Here is a 23,450-nt window from a genome sequence, read left to right as displayed (position 1 = left end):
AACCGGAATGAACTGGGGTGGCGCCCTGTGTCTTGCTGTTTCCTGGACGCCGTGAGAATTATTTCTCGTGTCTGAGGGGCAGCCTCAGCCACCCAGACAGATGGGCTCGTCCTGGAGGTTGACCGTGTGGCCGTCCTGGCTCTGGGGAGGCTTCCGGGGCATGCACACCGTTGTTGGAATGCGCTCAATAAACGTGTGTGATTCTCTTCGCAGGGCATGCCACCATCACCAACTACTTGCTGAACTATTTTCCTGGCCTTGACCTTGAGAGGAGGAACGTGTTTGGGTTCACTGCCCTAATGAAAGCCGCCATGCAGGGCCGAACAGAGTGCATCAGAGCCCTGATGCTAGCAGGTTTGTCTCTGCCCATCCTGGGGTGGGGAGGGGGTGATCCCCAAGGGTCTTGGGAAATGCCGATCTTGCTCCTTTGGAGAACACGTACTGAGGTGCATCAGTTCCATAGAGACGGAGCCTAGTGGATGCAATGAAGAATAGTTTCTTTGAGGGGTGTGGTTGTCATCAACTGAGCTGAAACAGATGGAAAGGAAAACAAACCCTTCCGGGTGGGGTGGGAGGTCACATTACTGGTCACCCTACAGGAAACCCCTCTTTGCTCCCCGATAAACTCTTCCCTCAGCCTTAGCTTCCTCCTGCCCATATTTGTTCTTCTTTAGAAACGTGTGTTCTGGCCTTGGCTTTGAGCAGCAAGCCTCTCTACTGAGGGTGGGCACAGGGATGGGAGTATGTGGGGGTCTTGGCTCCGAGTGAAAGCCTGTCTCATTGAGGGTGGGCGCAGGGATAGGGGCATCTGAGGGTCTTGGCTCCGAGTGCAAGCCTGTCCCACTGAGGGTGGACACAGGGATGGCAGGATGGGCCCAGTAGCCATCCTAGATCCCCATTTGCTGGTGGTTGGAGTCACATGCTGATGTAGGATGCAGCAGTTTCCTTTGTCAGTGACATGTCACCGAGTGGAAAGACAGGCACCCCCGCCTTGCCCTTTATGACCTGGTCATCTTGGAGGGAGCACTTCCTTCTCTGAGCCTCCCGTTCCCCATCATGGGAGTCATGACTTCCTTCCCACCCCCCAGGATGAAATGTGACCCTGCTTTGTAAACTCCCCAGGGCTACGTAGATTTAAGGAATTGCCCAGCTAGATTCAGTCGGCCCCCAGCTCCTCTCTTCCCTCTAGAATGCAGTCCCTGATCATCTTTAACTAGCCTTGTTGGGTTATTTTGAGAATCAAATGAGAAAATGTGTATAATGCACACACAAAGGGTCAGGTGCAGAGCTGGCATCTAATGATTCAGTCAGTGTGAGATGCTGTGCCCACATGGTTTAATTTCCTTATTTTGCTTCATCTTGTCTTTGTTCTTGGCACTGGGTTCAGCCCATCCCGCTTGGCCCCACGAGATCCTGGAGAGGTGGCATTTGCCCTCCCGCTGTGGTTCTCTGAGGACGCAACGACCTTCTGCTGGGCATCAGCCTAGGCTGGTAGTCCTCTTTAGACAACTTGCTGCTTCTTTTTTTTAAAGGAAACTTTTATTTGGGACTAATTTAGATGTATAGGAAGTGACAGAGATAGTACAGAGAGTCCCAGATGGCCCTCACTTGTCTCCCGCATGTTAACATCTTGCGGAGGGGCCAACGCTGGTACATCACTATTGACCGAACTCCAAACTATTCGGATTTCCCCTGCATCCGTTGCTGTCCCCTTTCCGTTTTCCGGGATCCCCTCCAGGCTCCCACATGTAACTGTCCCGTGTCCCCAGGGTCCTGAGGCCGGGGACGGTTTCCCAGTCTCACCTCCCATCCCTGACCTGACGGTCTGCGTAGTGGCCTGTGTACAGTGCCCCCAGCCTGTCTGCCGGTTTCCTTGTGATCACATTGGGGTTCTAGGATTCACAGCTTGCCTGGGTTTCTTTTCTCCCACTTCAGTCTGAGTGTTTTAGGGGATGCTGGAAGAAAAATCAGTTCCGTAAGTGATGACAGGCTTCAGAGATGAAAACTTTCACAGAAATAAAAAAGAGTGTAATTAGATTTAATCCCATCGATTGTGCTTTTGACTCTGACAGTTTATTTTTCAAAGGCAAGATAACAGTTTCAACAAAGTTTAGGCCTTGCCTGTCCTATAGCAACAAGAGGTGGTTCTTCCTAATTAAATGGTGTTCATGATGCTTTTGTGTTTGGGGGAAGCTTCATCTGCTTTTACCACTTCTGGAGCTAGTGTAGGCTTTTAGTAATTTACTCCCCCCCCAACTATGATTGATGGATCGATTGATTTTTAATGTTTCAAGTTTTTTTTTTTTTTAAAGATTTATTTATTTGAGAGAGTGAGAATGAGAGAGAGAGAGCACATGAGAGGGGGGAGGGTCAGAGGGAGAAGCAGGCTCCCCGCCGAGCAGGGAGCCCGATGCGGGACTCGATCCCGGGACTCCGGGATCATGACCTGAGCCGAAGGCAGTCGCTTAACCGACTGAGCCACCCAGGCGCCCAATGTTTCAAGTTTTTATTTAAATTCTAGTTAGTTAACATGTAGTGTAGTATTAGTCCCAGGAGTAGAATGTAGTGCTTCATCACTTACATACAACACCCAGAACTCATCACAAGTGCCCTCCTGAATGCCCCAGAAAAATGCATTACGTTTTCCTTTTACAGTAGATGTGCATATATGTCTTAAAAGAAAAAAAAAAACAAACTTGTGCGATTGAAGTCCCTCCTGGCTTGGGTGCATAGCCATAAGGATATTTGTTGGGATATTTAAAAAATGTGCACAAGTATTTTTAAGTCTTGTTATTTACATTTAATATATCAATATTTAGAAAAACTAAAGCCTTTAAAGATACTAATGCCTGAGTATTTCTTTGGATTGGCATTTCAACAGCGAGTGCATTTTTGTGCAGCTGGGGAAGATTCCTTGAGAGCTAATCACAGAATGGTCATCCTGTGATCATTTCAAAAGCAAAAGGCACAAGCAGTATTATGTTGAATGGGTAGGGTAGAGATCTGTATCTGTCTCATCCTCATTTTTTCAAGCTCAAGCATGCTTCTGCACCTGAGTTGAATTTCCGAATTGCAACTTCATTATATTCAATAGGAACCATTTCCTTTTAGAAATGATGGATCATTGAGTTGGATGCCCCCTTAAACAGTTCAGGTTTTCGAGTAGTTCATAACATCCAGACACATATCATCTTCTTATCTTATCTTGTCAGGCAGAACGAAGTAACGTTAGAAATTATCAAAACTTTGGATTTTCATAAAAATGTGACCAGGTTCCAAAAAGCTGATTTATTGGCTCTTTGGTTTTTGGCTTCCCAAGGAATAATGTCAGCTCTGCTGATGCGCATCGCAAGTGGGGCTGTGGGTTCTTGTTAATTCAACGGAATCTTAATGCCCCGAAGTGACAGGTCTATTTAAGTAAGTGGCTCTGAGAAGCCATAAGGAGGATGTGATTTTCCCTGAAGAGAAGCAGAGCTCAGTGGAGGTTGGAAGGCTCCAGACTCGCTTAAGAGGGCCGGCTTTTATCCCTGAAGTGTGTGATTGCTGTAGCATTTGGGAAGCAGACACGCGCAAGCAAGATGCTCATCTCTTCCCGTGATTCTGGGCAACAAAGCAGACCTCTGGGGAGGTGTAGGAGGCTTGTTCAACGAGAGAGAGGCACTCCTGTTGTTGGGCCTGTGGTCCTTCTTGTCCTAGGCAAGCCCCGACTGTGTGCTTTCTGGAAAGCCAAGTGATTTGATATAACTACAGAGGTTTCTTTCTGTTTATAAGGAAAACATGGATTTCCTGTGACCTGAGAATTTGCTGACTTGGAATAGTTTCAAAAGATTATGCAGGGAAAGGGCCAAAAGTCAGGCATTCCATGTCACCGAGGGCAGGGTCTTAGCTTGGGCATTTCGCTTGTCCCAAAAGCAAACCTTGAGACAAGGACTTGGGGGCAACTAGTTTTTCTGGAAGGGGAGCCAGGAAGCCACATGAAGGATGGGGAAGGGGGACCCTTGGGCAACTGGGGGTCAGCCCTGCTGAGACCCTCCGAAAGACCGAGTACAAGATAGCTTGGAAATGCCTTCGGGGGTGGAGCAGGCTGGAAGCAGAAAGCACAGTCTTTCCCATCCCCCAGATCAGGTCTCTTTTCTGAGACCCTGCATCCTGATTTTTCGCATCGATTATATCCCAAGTACCCAAGACACAGGCCAGGATGGCACAGGAGGAGACCTGCAGGGACTGGTCCAAAAGGGTCCCGTGAGACCAGTAAGGCCTCTTGGTGGGAGGGGGACCAGCGCTGGGCTTAGAAGGGTAGATAACGTGGGGGGCTGGCAGAGAAACAGGAAAGGAAGTGACGCACCCCGGGCTCTGCCTGCCTACTGCTAGTCCCATGACCTGGCCGCAAGTCTGCGGAGAAAGCTTCCGACGGTGAGTGATGGAAGGTAGCTTGTTTTCCTTTAGCACCTGTTTTAGAATGCTTTCTGCTTCCCGTCACAGACATCCTGACTTGACAGTGGCTGAAAGAAAACAAGCATCTGTTTTGTTCACCTCGCCAGAAGTCCTGAGGTAGGCAGTCACGGTGCAGAGCTGGCCTGAACTCCATGAGGACATCGCAGAACTAGGTTCCTTTTTCTGTCCACCCAGCATCCCCATGACTCCCCCTTCCTCTCCCCCCTGCAACGTGGTCACCGGAACTCTAGGCTTCAGACAGGAAGCAGCACCACCAACCACATAGTCACTTTTATCAGTGTACAAAAGCCTTCTCTTTGGGGCTCGTTGACCGGCCGTAAGCGAGGCTAAGAAAAAGAACAGGACTGCAGTTACTGGGTTAGACCGGTAATTCTCACCTGGGGTGGGGGTTGCCCCCCCCAGAACATTTGGTAATATCTGGGGACATTTTGGCCTGTCACAACTGTGAAATGCTACTGGCATCTACTGGGTAGAGACAAGGGTTGCCGTTAGAAGTCTTACGGCACAGGAGAGCCCCCACACCACATAATGATCTGGCCCAAAACATCAACGGTCCCGAGGTGGCAAAACCCTGGTTTACACCAGTCATGAGGCATTGCCTAGAACTGAGTATGTTGCTGCCTTGAGTAAAACAGAGGACTTTGCATAGACAACTCAGAGCATTCAACATGGCGGCAAATGGATGCACGGGCAGGAGCCCAACTTTTGTCTGCACGGCTGGAGCCCTGGGCAAAACAGCCCTGGGTAGGGGGTGAGGGTGCCAAGTAGTTCATGGGCAGAAGATGCATACACTGGCCTGTCAGAGTTCTCCGTGTTCTCTGACAGGTTTCTGTGTAGAGTGTTCATCATTGGTGCTGGCCTTCCATGATTTAATCATGCCGTCCAGGCCGTTAATATTGTCTTTACTGATTGCTGAAGGAAGTGGATCCCCAAGTTATGGCATGACTCACATCCTTAGGCTGCACTCCCGTGCGCATGGCCTTGTCCTTCAGAATGTGTGCAGTTTCTAAGATCATCTTGAAAAGGCACAGGGAGAAGTATGCTACACTGTGGACAGCTGTTCTTTTAGTTTTCCATTCGCTTTTGAAAAATGTCTCTCTCCAGCTGGGTTCATTAAGATTTTAATTTTGCAGTTTGTACCTTTTTAAGTGACATGCAATTAATTAAGGTTTAATGTGTCATCTATTTTTGCAGTGACATTTTTACTGCCCCCTTTTCATTTTTGTCGGTTTATAAATTGTACTCTGGCTAATGAGTTCCATCCCGATTTCCAGTTCCAAATAATTACCACTCCTCTAGTATGCCTATTTTTTAAATGTGCCCCAGAATGAAGAGCATTGTGAGGCAATCTCAGGTGGCCTGGGGCTGCCTGGGCCAGGGGGCCACGGGCGGGGGCCTGGGGCAGGGAGGCTGGTGAGCTGTCCTCGCCTCCGTTCAGCACACGCTGAGCTGCCGCCGCACATCAGACACCTGGGTCTGCATGGGATATAAATGCAGAAGCCTCTGCCAGTCCTGGTCCCTGGGGAGTTCACAGACTAGATAATTGCCCTAGTTCTCCACATTGCTTTCCAGTGAAAGTATGACTAATGGGACCTGAAATCCTGAATGATTTTTAACTGTGTATGAGGCTGAGATTGGACCAAGATGAATTAAACAGCAATTCCTTATTAATTTCTCTTATAGTACCATGCTGAAATTTATGAACATTTCATCAAGTTGAGTTGAAGTTTAAATTTGCAGTATTAGGAGGGGACAGTGGGTGGTATGGGAGAGATTTATTAAAGAAGTGACTAGTGTAAGGGAGACTGAGGAGGTAGGAGGCAGGGTTCTCCAGAGACACAGAACCAACAAGAGATACACATTAAGAGATTTCTTTTAAAGAATTGGCTCACATGATTTTGGGGGTTGGAGAGCCCAAAATTAGTGAGGGCAGGCCACTGGGCTGGAAACTTGGACAGGAATTAATGCTACAATCTTGAGGCTGAATTCTTTTTTCTCCCGAAAACTTTAGCTTTTGGTCTGAAGGCCTTCAACTGATTGGATGAGGCCCACCCACATTATTGAGGGTAATCTTGGCTCAGTCAACTGATTGTGGATGCCAACTGCATCTGTCAAATAGCTTTACCATGCACCTAGCTAGATTGGTGTTTCTTTACATCCCTGGTTACTTTAGTCTGACCATATTGACACAGACAACTGTCAGAGAGGAGGCGGTCCTCTCTCTGTGGGGTGGTGGGAAGTGTACAGGGCTGAGACTTTCTCTGTTACCATCTTCGAGGCCTCAGGTAGGTCCCTTGGCCACTGTGACTACCATCCGTTCTATAACAAACCTTTATTCAATGCATGCCCTTTACCAGCCAGGGTGAGAAGTGTCAAGGAAACGAAAACGAGTAAGATGTGGGCTCTGCCCTGGAAAAGCCCACGATCTGGTAGAGGATAGACCCAGGACCTCCTAACCACTCAGTACAAGAAGTGAAGGACCACACATTTCCTGCAAAATAGGGACCCTCACATTCTTCACAAGAGATCTGTACTTCACATGAGATGATAAGTAAATGGGACACCAAATGCTTTGCAAGTGATTATTCCTTTTAGTATTCTAGAACATTCTAGTAACATCATTGATGTGTTCACAGAGCACCTTTGCTGTCTAGTCATCTCTTCATTGCTGGAAAGCCATGAAGATCTTTTTTTTTTTTTAAGATTTTATTTACTTATTTGAGAGAGAGAATGAGAGAGAGAGAGCACGAGAGGGAAGAGGGTCAGAGGGAGAAGCAGACTCCCTGCTGAGCAGGGAGCCCGATGTGGGACTCGATCCCGGGACTCCAGGATCATGACCTGAGCCGAAGGCAGTCGCTTAACCAACTGAGCCACCCAGGCGCCCCAAGCCATGAAATCTTATTTCTTTAAAAATTCCATGATTTAGGTGCTGAGTTTAGGCAGTTTTGTTTAGGAAAGGTGGGCCATTAAATGGAGCACTTAAAGGTGGGTTGTGTTGTGATAATAGTAGTTCACGGTCAGCCGAACGTTCATCCAGGTGGCACAGCTCCCGGTAGTCTGTCACTAGGTTTTGGAAGTTTTACCTTTGATCCATTTCACTCTTTCGTTTCCTGCCATTGACTGGGAAAGTTCTTGTTGCATTTGCCCATTACTGTTTGTGTTTGCATTTTTTTTTTTTAAATTTTCAGGAGCAGATGTCCATGCCAGGGACCCCCGCCGCGGGATGTCGCCCCAGGAGTGGGCCACTTACACTGGACGGGTGGAGGCTGTCCGCCTCATCCAGAGGCTGCTGGAGCGACCCTGCCCGGAGCAGTTTGGGGAAAAATACAAACCAGAGCTGCCGCTGCCTCCGGAGGCCGTTCTGAAGCCCTCGGGCTCCAAAAACTGCTTGCAGAAGCTCACCGAGCTCGTGCGGTCCACGCTGACCTCCCGCTCACGCCAGGGCCTGGAGGATGGGGGTGTCCTGGACCACATGGTCAGGATGACCACGAGCCTGTACAGCCCCGCCGTCGCCATCGTCTGCCAGACTGTGTGCCCCGAGAGCCCCCCCTGTGTGGGGAAAAGGCGGCTGGCGGTGCAGGAAATCCTGGAGGCTCAGGGGAACCGGGACACGCACGCCCAGGAGAGTGACAAGATCCAGGGCTCTGAGCAGCCATTCCGGACCTCCCAGGCCGTCGGGGTCTCCAGAGAGGTGGCCCCGAGAGCCAGCCTCCCGTCTCCGCAGCTGCCGGGTGCCCCGCGGAGGACCAGCCTCCTGCCCCTGCAGCTGCTGAGGAGGAGCAGCGTGCGGCCCGGCGTGGTCATCCCCAGGGTGCGCATCAGCAAGGCGCCCGCGCCCACCTTCCAGCCAGAGCGGACGGCCGCCAAGGGCAGCACCAAGGACAGCGCCCACCTGCAGCTCCCCAAGTGGCGGTACAAGGAGGCCAAGGAGGAAAAGAGGAAGGCGGAAGAGGCGGAGAAGCAGCGGGTGGCGGCGGCGCAGAAGGAAAAGCGGGCGTCCTCCTGGAGGAAAAGGACGTGAGGGGTCAGAGGCCTGGAAGCGTGTGCGGTGGGGGAGGGAAGCAGCGGGGCTGCGCGCGGAGAGGGGTGCGGGTGTGCCTCCCTCCTGCCCTTGTCCCTCCCGCAGCGCTGCACCTCCCTGCGCATCCCGGGCAGAGGAGCGCCCTCGGACCTGGACCCAGAAGTGCTCCCCGTTTGTTTGTTCAGGCTGCACCCTTGCGTGCATTGGGCAGGGCACAGGTCGAATAGCCTGAAACCAGTTCCCCTAGCGATCAGTACACCTGGTGGGCAAATTTGCCGCGAAGCCTACCTTTAGAACCTCACTTGGGAAATTTATAAGACCAATTTATCAAGGGGTCTGAATAATTTTGTATTTTTAACCATGATCCAATTTGCAGCATTTTACTGGTGATGGGGTTGTTTGTATTTAAGACGGATTTTAATACATTTGCCCGAAGACCCTTTGTTTAACATACTGTTTCTGGCAATCATTATTTGTGATATCTCTATGATTTCCTACAGAATTTGTCGGGAGTCTCCCCTTTCTTGCTGTTTGTCTTTCCTTCTCATTGGACGCGCACGTGCGCACCGTATGTTCTTATTGATTTGATTCAGTGATTCGGAATATTTGTTTCTATTTGATGGAGGCATTTCCTTTTCCAGCAAAATGATGACGTGAGACAGGGGAATCAGAGTTCCTTGTGTCTTATTTTAAAGCTCTCTTACTTAGACGGTAATAATAATGAAGAAAAACCTGTTGTCAAAGCATGAAACCGTGCATCGAGAAGCATGTACTTATTGCTGGAACTAAGTATTTTAAGCAAGGGACTTTAGATAAACCGGATGCAAAACCTTTAACATATTCAAAAATAGATACGAGAAAAATCTATTATCTAATAAAATGGGGGCAAATGTAATAAGTTTTTACTGGAAATACAAAATTAAGTCCTCTGTACTCTTAGATAAATTGAATTCAGATATCCTTAAAATGTAAAAAAGATGCAAAAGAATAAGGCGCCAGAGTGATACAAACCGCTGAGAAGGTGGAGGGGGTTTAGAAGAACAGGGATTAGAACTGAATATTAAGCAAACTCGTTTTAGGCAAATTCTCCTGGAGTGGGCTGGATGGCTCCCTCCTCCAGACTCAATTCCTGGTGTGGAATTACTTTGATTTTTCCTTGGACTGCCCGTGATGTTCATTCAGTCTATCCTCATGCGGACTTTGTAGAATTTCCGAGATGCGGGGACTTGGGCAGAGCACGTCCGTGATTTGCCCGGAGCCCTGAGCTCTCAGTGGGAGTTCTGTCCATACTTTTTTTTAATCTCCAAAGCACTGAGAGAGTCTAATGAATCTCTGGCCATCTGGGTTGCAGAGTATCTGTCATATATGCACTCTGACAGCACTTTATTTTAAAAATTCTCTTCCTCGGAAGCTGTAGATTTAAAGTAGTGGGGACCGATTTGGAAGCTCTTTCTTACAACCCTGGATTCGCCAGTCAAATCGTGCCCCCTGGCTGGGGTGTGATGAGCGCCTGTCTCATGACGTGGGCAGGAATGGCGCTGGCCTCTCCCTAGTCCCTCCCACTTGGCACCGTGAGGCATTGAGCTATCCGGGGTCTCACACTCACCTCTCCAGAAACCTCAATTAACAGGCTATTGCGCCGCACCAACCTGATGGGTAGCTGTGATTATTAAGTCAGATTTTAGTGAGCTCCTCCCTCTTTCCAGAATGGCCTAGAGGTCTGGACGCACTTTTAGCATCACCGACACTGCGTGGCTGCAGGTCACCCTTGTGTCCAAGAGTTGGTATTGGCCAAATCCCCTTGGATGAGACGAGAGCTGGTCCCCGAGGCGAAGAGAAACACCCCTAGTCTCCCTGACAGTACGACCCGGCATCCTCTGAGATCATTGTCTGGTTTATGTATTTTCATTGCTTTGAATGGCTGGCTGCGTTTTCTCACTGAGGGGTCACCCTTTGCCTGCCGCTTGCTCGCTTCCAGCGTTGGTCGGGGGCAGGGGTGACGATGGGCAGTCACCCCCTCCTGCTCTCTGCGTGTCCCCTCAGCTTCGTCGCCACATTTCTTCCCTGCCTTCCTCGCTGCCCGCTCTCGTCCTTGCTTGCCTCTCCTTCCTTTGCCTGTTTTCTTTGGCAGCTGTGGCTAGTTGCCCTGATCCTCCCTGGCACCACCACTCTGAGGTCTAAAAAGGGCGGAAAAGCAAGGCAATTGTGAGAGGCAGTGTGGCGTCCCTGCTGAATTACATAATGACCTCCACCGACCCAGTGACTGAAGGACAGATTTCCCCAGCTTCTGTGCAGATGGTTTAGGATTTCGGCACAGCCCCCCACGCCTTTTATTATTATTATTATTTTTTAAGATTTATTTATTTATTTTGAGAGAGAGAGAGAGAAGAAGAGGGACAGAGGGAGAGAATCTTTCAAGCAGACTCCACGCTGTGCAAGGAGCCCGACGGCAGGGCTCCATCCCACAACCCATGAGATCATGAGCTGAGCCGAAACCAAGTATTGGATGCTCAACCGACTGAGCCACCCCGCCCCGCCTTTATGCCCATTTAAGGGAGGGGCACCTAGTTTGCTCTCCTGACAGATGACAGCACCACTCCGCTGTCGGAGGGAGTGGGGGAGCTGGGGTCTGCTTGCTCCCCTGTTGTTTATTAACTGTAAATAGTGAATTTCAAGTTGACAGGTACCTTCTCAGGGATTTATATATAAATGTAGTTAGAGGAAAAGATAAAGTATATTTTAATACTTTTATTAAAATGTTCGAGTGAATTATGATTACACTAGACAGAAGAAATATTTCCAAGACGACGTCAATGCTGCTGTCTTCTAGGGAAATGTCCGCCATCTCCCTCACTTGCGATTTTCTGGTTATTGGAGATCCGGGACTTTGGCAGCTGAAACGGCTCTGGAGTGGACGTGAGGTCACCTCAGCTCCTCTCAGTTACCTCTTGTGGATGTGAACCCTTGTGTTTAAAAAAATTCAGCCTGTATGTTAAGTAGCGGTGGTCATGATAACACAGAATAGCCATCTATTCACCGATTTCACCTCTAGAACTGGCTCCTCCCCGTCTGCTCCCAGGGTGGGTGGGGTCACAGTGACAGTTTCTAGTCCTGGCTTGTGTGATTCCAGTGTTCCGTAGTCTCCCTGCTGGGCAGGAGGAGGGAAAAGCTGGGAGAGGTTCTTCTGGAATGACCTCAGCGTTCAGAGCGTAAACTCTCCATGTCTTTGGCCACCCTAGAGAAACACAGCCCAGAACATCACGGACCAGAACATCATGGACCTTCCTTCCTCTCTCCGAGGAAGGAATATTCCATCACCCGGAAGGCGCCTGGCGGTACTGGGTACCTCAGCCACACGAAGATCAGAAATTGCAGTTCCTTGTCTCAGCTTCGGGCCTTCCTGGGACACCAAGCTCATCCTGCGGAGAAGGACGGAGAGATTCGTGATGTCAGCTGGAGCACGGGGCTTGTGCGTGCAGAGAGGCCGTTGCAGACTGCCTCTCCCCACTTCCTTCCATGCTTTAGGGGGTGAGCAGGTCTCTGGGGATCCAGCGTCTGAGTGAGGGCCAGGCGGTTGTGTGTGAAACAGAATCCCACGAGGTGGGGCCAGCCCCCAGTCCGGAAATGGATGCAAAGCCCGTCATCCTTAGGGAAGAATCCGGGGTACCAAGTCATGAAGAAGGGCCTCCCCGAGAGTTCAGTAAAGGAGCCAAGACTAAGAAGTGGGCCCGGTTTGTCTCTTGCAGCGTCTGGCAAGAGCCCTACCTCTCCCCCCTTGTCCCCACAACAGTCAGAGAGCAGACCGTCTTTTCCTAATTTCCCGGAAGTTCCTCGGAGTTCCAGGCCTGATGTAAGTCAGCTGTTCCTCTTTCCCCGGGTTCACCTGGAGATCCCTGCTCACTCATTGCCCATTCTCGTAGCACACACGGACGCCCCAGGCTCTGGAGATCCATCATCAACCATTGTAAAGTTTCTGGTCACAGGCCTTTAGGTGACAGAGTGCTCACACTTGTTTTTTTTTTTACAGCATTCGGGAAAATTCTAACAGGTACCCTGGTATTTGCTCGGGACCCTATCCGGCCTGTGTGGGTCCCTGGAGGCTGCACTGGCTGTGGGTTCTCCGCACACCAAGTCCCCTGTGTGCGGGGTCCTCGATTCCCGGACCAACTTGCTGTAGGGGAGGGAAGGTGGAGGGGCCATCGCAGCTGGTCCTCAGAGAACAGTGAGGTCACGTTTCTGGCAGCAACTGGAACTGGGAAGACAATGGTCACAGTGGGAGTGCTGGTACCCACAAAGTTCTTCCTAAAAGACTGATGGCTGTGCTCCCTGTTTCACACCTCGGAGCATTTAGAACTTGTTTCGTTCGTCTGGGTAACTCTGGAGTCAGCTGCTCATTTCTGGGACCTTGAATTCACATGTTTCTTCATTAACATTTAAAAGAAGAGGCTAAAAAAGAATTCCTTCTGGAGGTGGTTTTTTGAAGAAAAAAATTAAAAAAAAAAAAAAAGCAAAAACACCAGCCCACCACTACCTGAACTGATTTAGCTAGTTTTCTAGCGCCTCCGTTGAATGCCGGTGTTGTGCACACGATCTCCTCACTGTGAGCCGGCCTGTGGCCTGCACAGCGCCCCCTGCAGGGCTCCGGTGGCCCTTGGCTGCCGGCTGTGCCGAAGCGGACGGTGTGGGCCAAGGTCTGAGCGTGCACACGCGTGGGCATGCACACACACAGATGAACTGAAGGGAGACCAGGCTTTGTGATCGCAAAGGTGACCTCTGCTGTGGCTCCCGGGGAAGGTGAAGGGTGACCTGCTTCGATGCGTGTGTTCAGGAGGGTCGGACAGCCCAAGACTTACTGGAAGCACTTTGTCCAATGGGACACGTAACACGGCCAGCGTGTCAGAACCCAGATCTTACCGCGAGGCAGTGTTGGCCCAGATGGCTCCTAGAGGAGCTCCTCGGCAAGGTCCAGTAGCCGATCTGGGGCATCTCTCTGCCTTTGACGTTCATCCTTCACATTGAGAGGCGGAAGCCGGAGATGACTGCTTGGGGAGCACCACCGGCCATTCAGCGTTGGCCACGGGGTGGGGGCCTGAATTTCTTGGAATTTGGTGCCAGGTTAGCCGTAGAATCAACATCTTACCCTGTGGAAGCGCTAGGATTTTCCCAAGTCTGCCCAAGGATTAGGTAGTCTAGTGAAAGCTAACACAGTTGGGTTTTTGAGAGAAATTTATTCATCCTAGTGTTACACCTTTGTCTTGTTTTAAAAGGAAATGTAGGCGAGAAACAAAGATGAAGCTGGTCATTCCGGGGAGAGCAGTGACCTGTGTTGACCCGCCACTTTTTAATGTTTTGGGAGGTTGCATTGAAGCACTTTAATAACAGTTTTTGAGCAGACGTTCTAGAAGCTGGTTTGGAACTGTATGACTCTGGAGAACTGGATGTGAACTATATAAGGATCCTATAAACCCGGCGAGCCTTGGGGACATCCTGAGGAATGGGAATGAGATCCCCTGCTCAGATGAACAGAAAACGCTCTCCTTAGAATTCTCTTCTTTCGAATCATTGTCCCACCTGGCATTTTTGGGGGGCGTCTGAGGGTGTGTATTTTTAATAATAAGAGGACTGAACAGACTTCAGCACGGGAAGCCAGATTGCAAGTTAGGCCACCTCGGTATATAGGTTCTGTTTTCTGAACATAAAGCTATTTTCATCGTTTCTGAAAATGGATATTGTAAAAATGTTGACTCTGGATAGAACTGTGTACATTTCATAGGTTTTTATTTTGACGTGAGTTTTGTTACAGTTTATAAAAGGTATTTTCCTATTTAGACCTCAGGGCTACTTGGGGACCTACAAGTACATGTGACTCCCAGCAGCTTCAAATTCTTGCTATCCAAAAGGTTAATAATACTCTTTAGGTTAAATAGGATACTTTATTCAGCAGAAAGAACGTGTCTGTCCCTTTTAACCTCTGACAAATTCTGTATCTCATATTTAAAAAATATAGAAGAAAAATAATGTAAACATATGGGGGAATTGTGGCTACAGGATTAAAAATCACTTGTGAAATAAACACTCTCCTGGTACAGTGGTATGGTATTGGAATAAACCAAAGTGTGTATAAATGAGAAAATGAGACAATTAAATATGTCAGTATTCTTAATGTCCCTTACTTTGCTCGAAATAGATGTGCACTTTCTTCTTCTGACACACTTTTACTTTTGAACGGTAAGATTTTTAAATTAATGATTCATCCAGGAATATTTTCACTTATGTTAAAATAATCCTGTTGCCGTGCTCATCTTTTTAGGGGGCATCCGGTTTTGCTTTTGTCTGTTTTTTTTTTTTTTTAAGATTTTACTTATTTATTTAACAGAGAGAGAGAGAGAGCACAAACAGGGGGAGCGGCAGGCAGAGGGAGAAGCAGACTCCCAGCTGAGCAGGGGGCCTGATGCGGAGCTCGATCCCAGGACCCCGGGATCATGACCTGAGCTGAAGGCAGACCGTTGATTGACTGAGCCACACACATCTCTCTGTGTATTCTTTTACCTAACTGATACAATGTAAATGTTGTTCTGGAGTTTATTTAAAACATGTCCTTGAAAAGCTTAAATCAAGAACTCTAAAATTAACTTCATTTTCTTTTAATGGCTAAAACAGTAACGCACACACTCAGAAAAAATAAACCAAACGCTGTAAAAGGGTCTCAGATGAAAAGCAACTGACCCTCCCCCGGGCCAGTCCCTCCGACCAATTATTTATGCATCCTTCTAGAAATAGGTTTTAAATGTTTTCTTCCCTTCATGTGTTATACAAATGAGATCCCATGGTATGCACGGTTTCCTTCACTCCTGTTTTGGGGAGAGCACGTTTGGCCCCTTCGTTCATGTGGATTCCATCCGGTATTCCTCAGTAGCGATGCGCCCTGGTTCACCGAACCATTTCCTGGTCTCAGGTTATTGCAGTATTTTCGGTTCCTACCACTTAGGAGTAACTAAGAGTCTTGACCTGCACAGGGAATATTTCTCTAGGATTGACCAGGGTGAAGGGAATAGCAGATTTTAATTTCAATAGTCCCTGCGGCGTTGTTCTTTCCAAAGGCTCCTGAGTGAGTCCTCGCCCAACCACCCGTGGAAAAAAGAGGCGGTGTGCCTCCCGCAGCGACACCTGCTGTTCATCTCACAGGCTGAAGGTTGCTGGGCTGGTGGGTTAAAAAGCTCTATCTCATTTTAATTTTCAGTTCTTCCATTACTGGTACAGTAGAGCATCTTTTCGTGTGTCTTCCGACCATTTTTATCTCCTGTTTGACAGATTCCTTATTTGTATCTGTTTCTGGTGTGTTTTTTATTGTACTTTTTGGTGTCAGTCTTGCCGATTTGTAGGATTTTGCTATAAATTTCAGATCATAGTTGTTTGACACAGATTGTGGAGTTTTTCTCTCTCATTTTATCACATATTGTCAAGGTGTCTTGTATAAAAGTATGAAATTATGATTTAGCCAAACGTAATTTTTTTAATATTTGAATTTGTGTTTCTTTTTTTTTAAAGATTTTTATTATTTTTTAAAAAAATAATCGCTACCCCCAGTGTGGGGCTCGAACTCACGGCTTGGAGATCAGGAGTCCCACGCCCCACCGTGCGCCCCTAGGTTATTTTTGATGAGACTGAAAACAGCTCCTATTTATTTGGGAAATTCCGCTCCACCTTTAGGAAGTCTGAAGTCTGACCCATTAAAAGATCGTCATTCAACTCCCCCAAAATCATAATTATTAAGGAAGGACCTAAATAGGAAGTCAAATTTTAAATAAAATTTTCTAGGCCACAATTGTGATCGGAGATTATTTGTCTTTGTTGTTTGTGACCAACGTGTGTGTGTTGGGTAGACATACTAGAAAATAAGAACACGTACAAGGGATAGTTCTTTAAAAAAGTGAAACGGGATGTGAAAAGTGAGGGGGTGGGGGGCGGTCTCGTCCGCTTTATTTCCCTCACTGATTCTGCTTGGGGCCGGGGAAGCTGCAGGCTCCCGCCCACTGCAGCCGAGGACGCGGTGGGATAGGCCTCAGGCAAGGGCATTCCCTCGCTGCCCACCCTGTCCCCCAGCCTCGGGAGCGGTGTCTCCCCACCGGGCAGTCCTGTGGTCGAGAACGTTAGCCTCGGGGGCCCTCGGGACTCCTGCCTGTGTGCAGCCCCGCGTGCTGGCTCCCCGAGGTCACTCTTGCCATCTCCCTTGTGACGTCCTGGCTGGTTTGCAGCCGGGGACAGCAAAGGTGGCCCAGGCGTTCCGAAAGCCTCCGGTCTGCTGAGGAAACAAGCTCTGAGGTGCAGATGGCCCAGGTAAATGGCCAGCTGGCCAGCAACGCCCCATGCCGGGGCTCCCTGACCCGGCAGCAGCCCACCCCGCACCGCCTGCCTCAAGACCTGTTCTCCTGCCCGAGCTCGTTATGGCTCTCACTTAAGAGCAAAAACCTAACAACATGTTAATACATCTTCCTGGCTAAAAATAAATAGATAAAAATAAATAAATATATAACCCAAACTCTAATCGACCTTGATATTTCAAAAGCATTATTTCAAAAACAAAATCAAGACATTTGTTGCGAGGGTAGGATTTCAACTTTTCTTTAGCTCTTACTGAGAAAAGGAGCTTTATTAATAGTGCCAAGCGCCTGCATGAGAAGCTGGACCGGGGTGCCTCTCTCTGGGCCCCCAGGAGCAGGAGGGTTCGGGGGTGTGGTGGGCAAGTTAACTTGTAGTGGACAAGGTGGCAAGGTGTCCTCACTCCCTGGGCAAAGGAGTCCGTTGGCTGGGAGCCCTTAGCCCTCCCACTGCCCCATCAGCCCCTGTCCCTGGGGGGCCTCCCGGGGAAAGCGAGACTGGCTTTTACCTACTAACTCTCCTGAGTGGTCCTTGCCAGGGGCAGGCTTGGTGTCCTTCCTCCCCAAACCCCGTTGGGATGGCCCTACTCCCTTGGTTGGAGTACATGATGCACCCTCTGTGGGGTTGGATGGGAAAGGTCATTGGTTGGATGGGAAAAGCGTTCCCTGGCCTTCTTCCCTCCCACTGCTATGCAGGTGCTGGGCACAAGTCCCATCCCGTGCTGGGCCCCCACCTGTGTCTCTTGAACCCTACTGACTTGTTCCAGTCAAACACTCAGGCCAGGTGCCCTGGAGATGCTGCGGCAATGCTCATGTTCTCCCTGAGCCAGTGGATTAATCTCCACAGTCACTTAAACCAGTGGCTCTTCAAGGGCTACCGTGTCTGGGATCAGCAGCATCAGCATCGCTTGGAAAATGGTCGGAAATACATCCTGGTCCCTCCTGTATTAGTTTCCTGTGATTGCTGTGACCACTGCAACTAACCTGGATGGCTTCAAACCCAGAAATGTATTCCCTCCCGGGTCTGGAGGCCAGACATTGGAGATCACAGCGTCCGCAGGGCTGTGCCCCACTGAAGGCTCTAGGGGAGGATCCCTCCTTGCCTCTTCCAGCTTCCGTTGGTTGCCAGCAACCTTTGGTGTCTCTGGCTTGTGGACACGCCACCTCCACATGGCCGTCTTTCTTCTCTGTGTGTCTGTGTTCACATATTCCTCTTTTATGAGGCCACGAGTCATTGGATTAGCACCCACTCTCATCCAGGATGACCCCGTCTTAATTATATGTGCAATGATCTTATTTCCAAACGAGGTCACATTCATAGGCATCTGGGGTTAGGACCTCAACAAGTCTTGTTGGGAGACACAATTCAACCCATACCACCCCAGACCATGGAGTCAAGAGACATTGGGAGCCTGGGAATGCTGCCCCCCCCCAAACTTTGCCTGCCCACAGGACCCCTTCCCAGCACTCACTGTCCAGCGCCCCCACCTTGCTGGCCACCGGTGTCACCAACCCCTTCTCCTCGATGCACCCCTGAAGGCCACGAGTGCAGAGGCCACGTCTTTGTGGTTCCCTGCCATCTTCCAGCGTCTGGAACAGGGCTTGGCCTCCAGCAGTTGGTCCAGTAGTATCTGCGGACTGGCGAGCTGGACGCTGCCTTCCTGACTTGGGACTGAGGCCCATGAGTATGGGCCATGGGCAGACGTGCTCTGGGAGGCAAGCAACAGAGGAGCCAGGAGAGAGGAGAGCATGGACCCTGGGTCCACTCTGCCCCCTTCTGGCTGCAGGGCTCTGGGCAAGCAACCTAACCTCATGCTTTAGTGCCCTGGTTTTAAAGGGGGGTCACCTGGGGGGCTCAGTTGGTTAAGCGTCTGGCTCTTGATTTTGGCTCAGGTCATGATCTCAGGGTCGTGAGATCGAACACCCCGTGCAGAGCCTGCTTGAAATTCTCTCTCTCTCTCCCTCTGTCCTCCCAATCCACTCTCTCTCTCTCTCTCTCTCTAAAAATAAATAAATAAATGGATAAATAAATAAATAAATAAATAATAAAGTGGGGATTTTCCTGGTTTGCAGGGTTTTCATGAAGATTTAATTAAATGACACAGAAACTGTACCGAGATCTTCAACAAGGTTGACACAGAGTTGGCAGCCACTGAAAAGTTGTTTTCTCCCTTACTCTGCTTGCTCGGACTAAAACCTAGGGACAGTCACAGGGACATCTGCTTTCTAACTTTAGACCAGACTCCCAGGTGGGGAGCGGAGCGCTAAAGCCTGCCCTCCCCTGCACCATCTCCCGCTTATACCTGCTCTCTTCCCATTGGCTCTGAAAGCTCCTTGGCTGTCAGAGGCCACATCCATGGCCCAGCTGGACCTTTTTATCCTGATGCCGAAAGAGTGGCCATGGCTGGCACCTGCACCAAATGCACTCGACGTCCCCCAGACAAAAGTCCCTCCATCCCACAGAAGCAAGGAGAAAACGGCGTCACTTCCCTCTCTGTTCCTGGTCCTGGGACAGCCTCGAGGGCTGAGCTTGAGCCTCCGACCATGGGTCAGTCGGGGTCTTGTGGCTCCCTTCCCCATCTGAGCTGCTCTCTGTATGCATCTCCCGGGGTCATTCATGGGGCCTGGGCTCTGTGCCGGGGCGGTGAGCAGAAGCTGGAGGAGGCCCCAAGCACACCTGGGGCAGCCACCAACCTCTTCCCTTCATCTGCCCAGGACAAGTGAAAGAACGGACTTGCGTCGGGGGAGGTGGGGGCAGTGGTGGCTGTCCTGCTCGGGATACTGCTGATCAGGCCACGTTGATGAGGGGACTGGGGTTTCACAAGGACAATACTAAATGACAGTGGAAACTAGCTCAATCAGCTCGGTAGAAAACAGCAACGTGGACAATAACCTGCTTTATTAGATGCAGCCTGGCTTTTCTCCCAGAAAAGCATACGGGGAAGAAGATGCTTTGGCTTGCTTAATTAAACGAAATGACAATATACATATTCTAGGCTGTGTGGGGAAAGGTCTTCGGAGAGACAGACAGACAGAAGTCTAGTCCTGGCTTTGCTACAAGTTCTCCTTGTAACCCTGGCAGTGTTCATCATTTCCTTAAAGAATGAGTCTCTGAATGAACGCTGTGCACCGTGTCTGTTGCCAGTCCTGAACAGAGTGCTGGAGGCCACTCTGAACTTAAGACTCTTTGCTGGTTAACTTGGTTGGCAGTCCTCAGGGGTTCTCCATCTCTTCTCTGCCTCCATGACCTCCAAGTGATCAGGAATGTCTCTCAAGAACCCCTGTGATTCCCAACGGAAGGTAGGTCAGCATAATAATGTCTTGCTGTGGGAATGAGGACAGACATGTTTTAAAGGACCACTAGGAAGTCTTCTCCCAGACAGAATCTGGCCAGAGCTCTTTAGCCCCAGGCCTTGTGTAAACCCCTCCTCTGGTGAACTGCCTTGGATCATGCATGGTCTCCAAGCAGGTGGAGAGATGTCCCAGCTCTTTGCTCTTAGGGCCGTGCTGCCAATCATGGTGTAGCAGACTATGATCTGTGTTTGGCTCAGCTGCTCTGGTGGTCTCAGTTCCAGGAGCAGCGTCCCAGATCATCTGGGTCAAGATCTTTCCAACCACCACGAAAAGGAAGAAGGGTGGCCTCCGGGAGAAGTGCCTCATTTCTCCCCAGAGCCCGCGGTGGAGCCTAGAGAGGAGGCCCATCCTCAGGTCTTCTGGGAGGAGGGGGACCTCTGAGCTGGATGGTTGCTGCTAACCTGCCCTCTGACCATCCAGCCACCTGGAACTGAGAAAAGCAGCCAAAGAGGGAAGTGGGCCTTCCACGAGGCAGTGAGAGCCTTTACTTCCCACCCTCCACCAGCACCCAGTGGTCCTGACTCTGGTCTGTGCCAGTGTCCTCAGGGTTAGAGCACAGGACAGCGGAGGCTGGCATTGCCCCAAGAGATTGGAGAATACAGCCAATAAAGTGTTTAATTACTGTGAGCTTCTCTCTTCTCTACTAATAGATGGAAATTATGCTGAAGAAGTCATGAGCATAGGATGCTTCAGAAACTCAGGACGGGAATGCACACGAGGAGACTGGAGGTCTCACTGTAGGGTTCGGAGGAGGTGGAGGGCGGGTCGGGCACATGGAGTGTCATCCCCGACAACCTTACCAACTCTCCTCGGTTAGGCATCTGCTCCCTAGGGGACCTCGCTCTTATCCCGTGGTCTCTGGATGGTCTCTCCTCCTTCCTTCCCTCACACAACCTTGACATCCTCTCTATTGCCTAAAACTCATCTGTCAACTTAGCAAAACTGAACCTGGTAGTTGGCTGAATGAGTCATTTACTGGGGTTCCCAGGGTTGCTCCGGGTGCTCCTTCCTGAGAACTGGCCTGTGATTTTCTGACCTCATGGCTTCCTGGAGCAGCTGCTGGAGGAGGTGAAGGAATGATGTCTCCTCCTTGGTTCCAGGGAAAACCCACTCCTGCTTGGCCACTGTGAGCATTTGTGTCAAACGGGATTAGGTTGAGCTGCATATGAGCGAAAACTCAATAATGGTCATTGTCATTGTCATTGGTATCATCATGACCATCACCGTCATTATGATTTAAACTAGAAAAGCTTACCAGGCTGCTGTGTGCCAGGCACGTAACCACCCTGTGACATAGAAACTATTATTTGCCTCATTTTACACGTGGGGAAACTGAGATACAGAGAGATCAAGAAACCTATGTAAGGTCTCAGTGCTAGTGAGTGGAGGTGCTGGGATATAATCGAGGCCCAGCTTCAAAGTCTGTGCTCTAAACTTTTCTGTTATGGCCAAAAAAGAGTGGCTAAAATACGTCAGGGTTTGTTTTTCTCTAGGCAAAGTCTAGAGAGGCAAGCTGGGGCTGGCACGGTAGTGCCGCTGTCATCAGGGATCCAAGCTCTTTCTATCCTTCTGCTCTGTCATCCTTGGCAGGAGTGCCCATTCCCTTGGTTGCCTCATAATCCAAGCTGGCTGCTGGAGTACAAGTCATCACATCTGCTTTCCACAGGAGAAAGGAGTCAAGGGCAACAAGAGGCAAATCTTCTGGGTGATTCACCTCCCTTTAAGACACCACCCCCTTGTGTGGCATTCCCCAGAACTTTGTCCTGCACCTACACATACCTGTCAAGTTGAAAAATGGAGCCGTGGAACTGGGGACATTGCCTGTATAGCAATAATGGGGCCCTATTCCAAAGAGGAAGGGGGAGTGGGCATGGGGGAGAAACTGGCATCCCTGCACCAAAGCAGAAGAAGGTCAATGTTTTATTTGTATTTTCTGCTCTCGATCATCTCCTGGGGTGCAAGCAGAGGGAGGCCCTGTCCTCTTCTCCATCTGATTTTGGGGGAGCCTCGCCATTGTAGACCTGCTCCCCTCATAGAACTTTCCCTTCCCGTTTGCTCCTCCAGCCCCACTGGAGATGAGCCCTGGCAGTGTGTGCCTAGGAAGGTCCCATTTACTGCTGGAGGAGACAATGTCTAGAACTTAGACTTGGATTTCCAGACAGCGAAGCAGGACTTAAATCTAGTCTGTCATGATTTCCTCCCTTTCATGATCTGGCCCACTAAAGACCTTCAAGAGGAATGGGGCTCACATCTCTCCTAGGGCTACCCATCCTGGGAGCAGAACCTAGGCATCTCTCAGGCTTCAATCTAGATGTTTGGCAACCAGAGGACCTTGCCGTTCCTCCAACTCTTGGGACCTACTGCTGCCCAAGGTGACTTCCGTTGGTTGGCAGAGGAGCACTGGAGCTCTCTTCTGTGGGGGAATCCCAGAGATGGTCTGGGTTGTCAGTGGGTGGACCGATGGATCGGGTAGGTGGAAAGCCTAGAGCTCGGTGTCAGACCAATCTTAGCTTTGCCACTAGCTGTGTGAACAAGAAAGTTGCTTACCACACTGGGCTTCAGTGGTCTTGTCTATATAATAGCAAAGGTAACGTCTACCAGGTGGAGTTGCCGTGAGCGCCTGGCGCATAGTAAATGCTCAATAAATGTGAGGAGGAGGAGGATGTTGTGGTGATGCTGAAGACGCCGGTAGTGGGTATGGGGGTGGGGACTCTATCTACTTGGATGCCTTTGGGAGTCATGGAAAATAGTGTAACTCTGGTTAAGTTTATATATAGTTGAAACAAAGCATTAATTAATAAGTGCTCATTTATCCTTTTCTTATTATATTCAGGCTACCTAATTGTCTTTGAAAAAAATACTTGTTTATCACGCTAATGCGGGTTCTCTTTCTTAGGCATCGCAGTACTTTGTGCCTGCAAAGTAATAATCCTTTGGTTTTGTTGTTGTTTCCTAGGATAACTTTTTTGGGGATCCTTTTAATATACTAAGAGCCTCTATGAGGATAGTAAAATCACCTATTAAGTTGAAAACGACATTCGTTTTAAGGCAGGAAAAAAGCTTTAGCTATGAAAGCCAAACAATAAATCTATGAAAGACTTCATCAATTATCTTAACTGGCAGGATGGCCTTAGCATCATCCTAGGGCTGGGAAACGTATATGATTTGACATCCTACGTCTTTGAGGGGGTTTCCCGATTATGCTTGAAGGAAATCTGACTTATGGTGACTCCAGATCCTGT

The 23,450-nt window shown here is 49.5% G+C and overlaps 1 protein-coding gene and 1 long non-coding RNA gene across 2 annotated transcripts in view; one reads left to right on the top strand and one right to left on the bottom strand.

The window, feature by feature from the left end:
• Positions 1-16,301, top strand: part of ANKRD33B (ankyrin repeat domain 33B) — an 85,472-nt gene extending 69,171 nt beyond the window's left edge. The window contains exons 3-4 of the mRNA XM_025867466.2: positions 214-354; positions 7,644-16,301. Coding sequence (XP_025723251.1) covers positions 214-354; positions 7,644-8,476 — 974 coding nt within the window. The 3' untranslated portion in view covers positions 8,477-16,301. The remainder of the gene's footprint in view (positions 1-213; positions 355-7,643) is intronic.
• Positions 16,302-19,736: 3,435 nt separating this feature from the next.
• Positions 19,737-21,333, bottom strand: LOC141371534 (uncharacterized). Its single transcript, XR_012376550.1, has 2 exons — positions 21,157-21,333; positions 19,737-20,632 (listed from the first exon to the last, which is right to left on the bottom strand). It is a non-coding gene; the product is annotated as an uncharacterized lncRNA (long non-coding RNA).
• Between the last annotated feature and the right edge of the window lie 2,117 nt (positions 21,334-23,450).

This window comes from Callorhinus ursinus, unplaced genomic scaffold (assembly GCF_003265705.2).
Source record: "Callorhinus ursinus isolate GAN/ISIS: 27379988/994484 unplaced genomic scaffold, GSC_fseal_2.0 scaffold3, whole genome shotgun sequence".
NCBI classification, from domain to species: Eukaryota; Metazoa; Chordata; class Mammalia; order Carnivora; family Otariidae; genus Callorhinus; species Callorhinus ursinus.
Note: the sequence above shows the minus strand (reverse complement) of the source record. Positions and strands in the feature narration are given on the sequence as shown.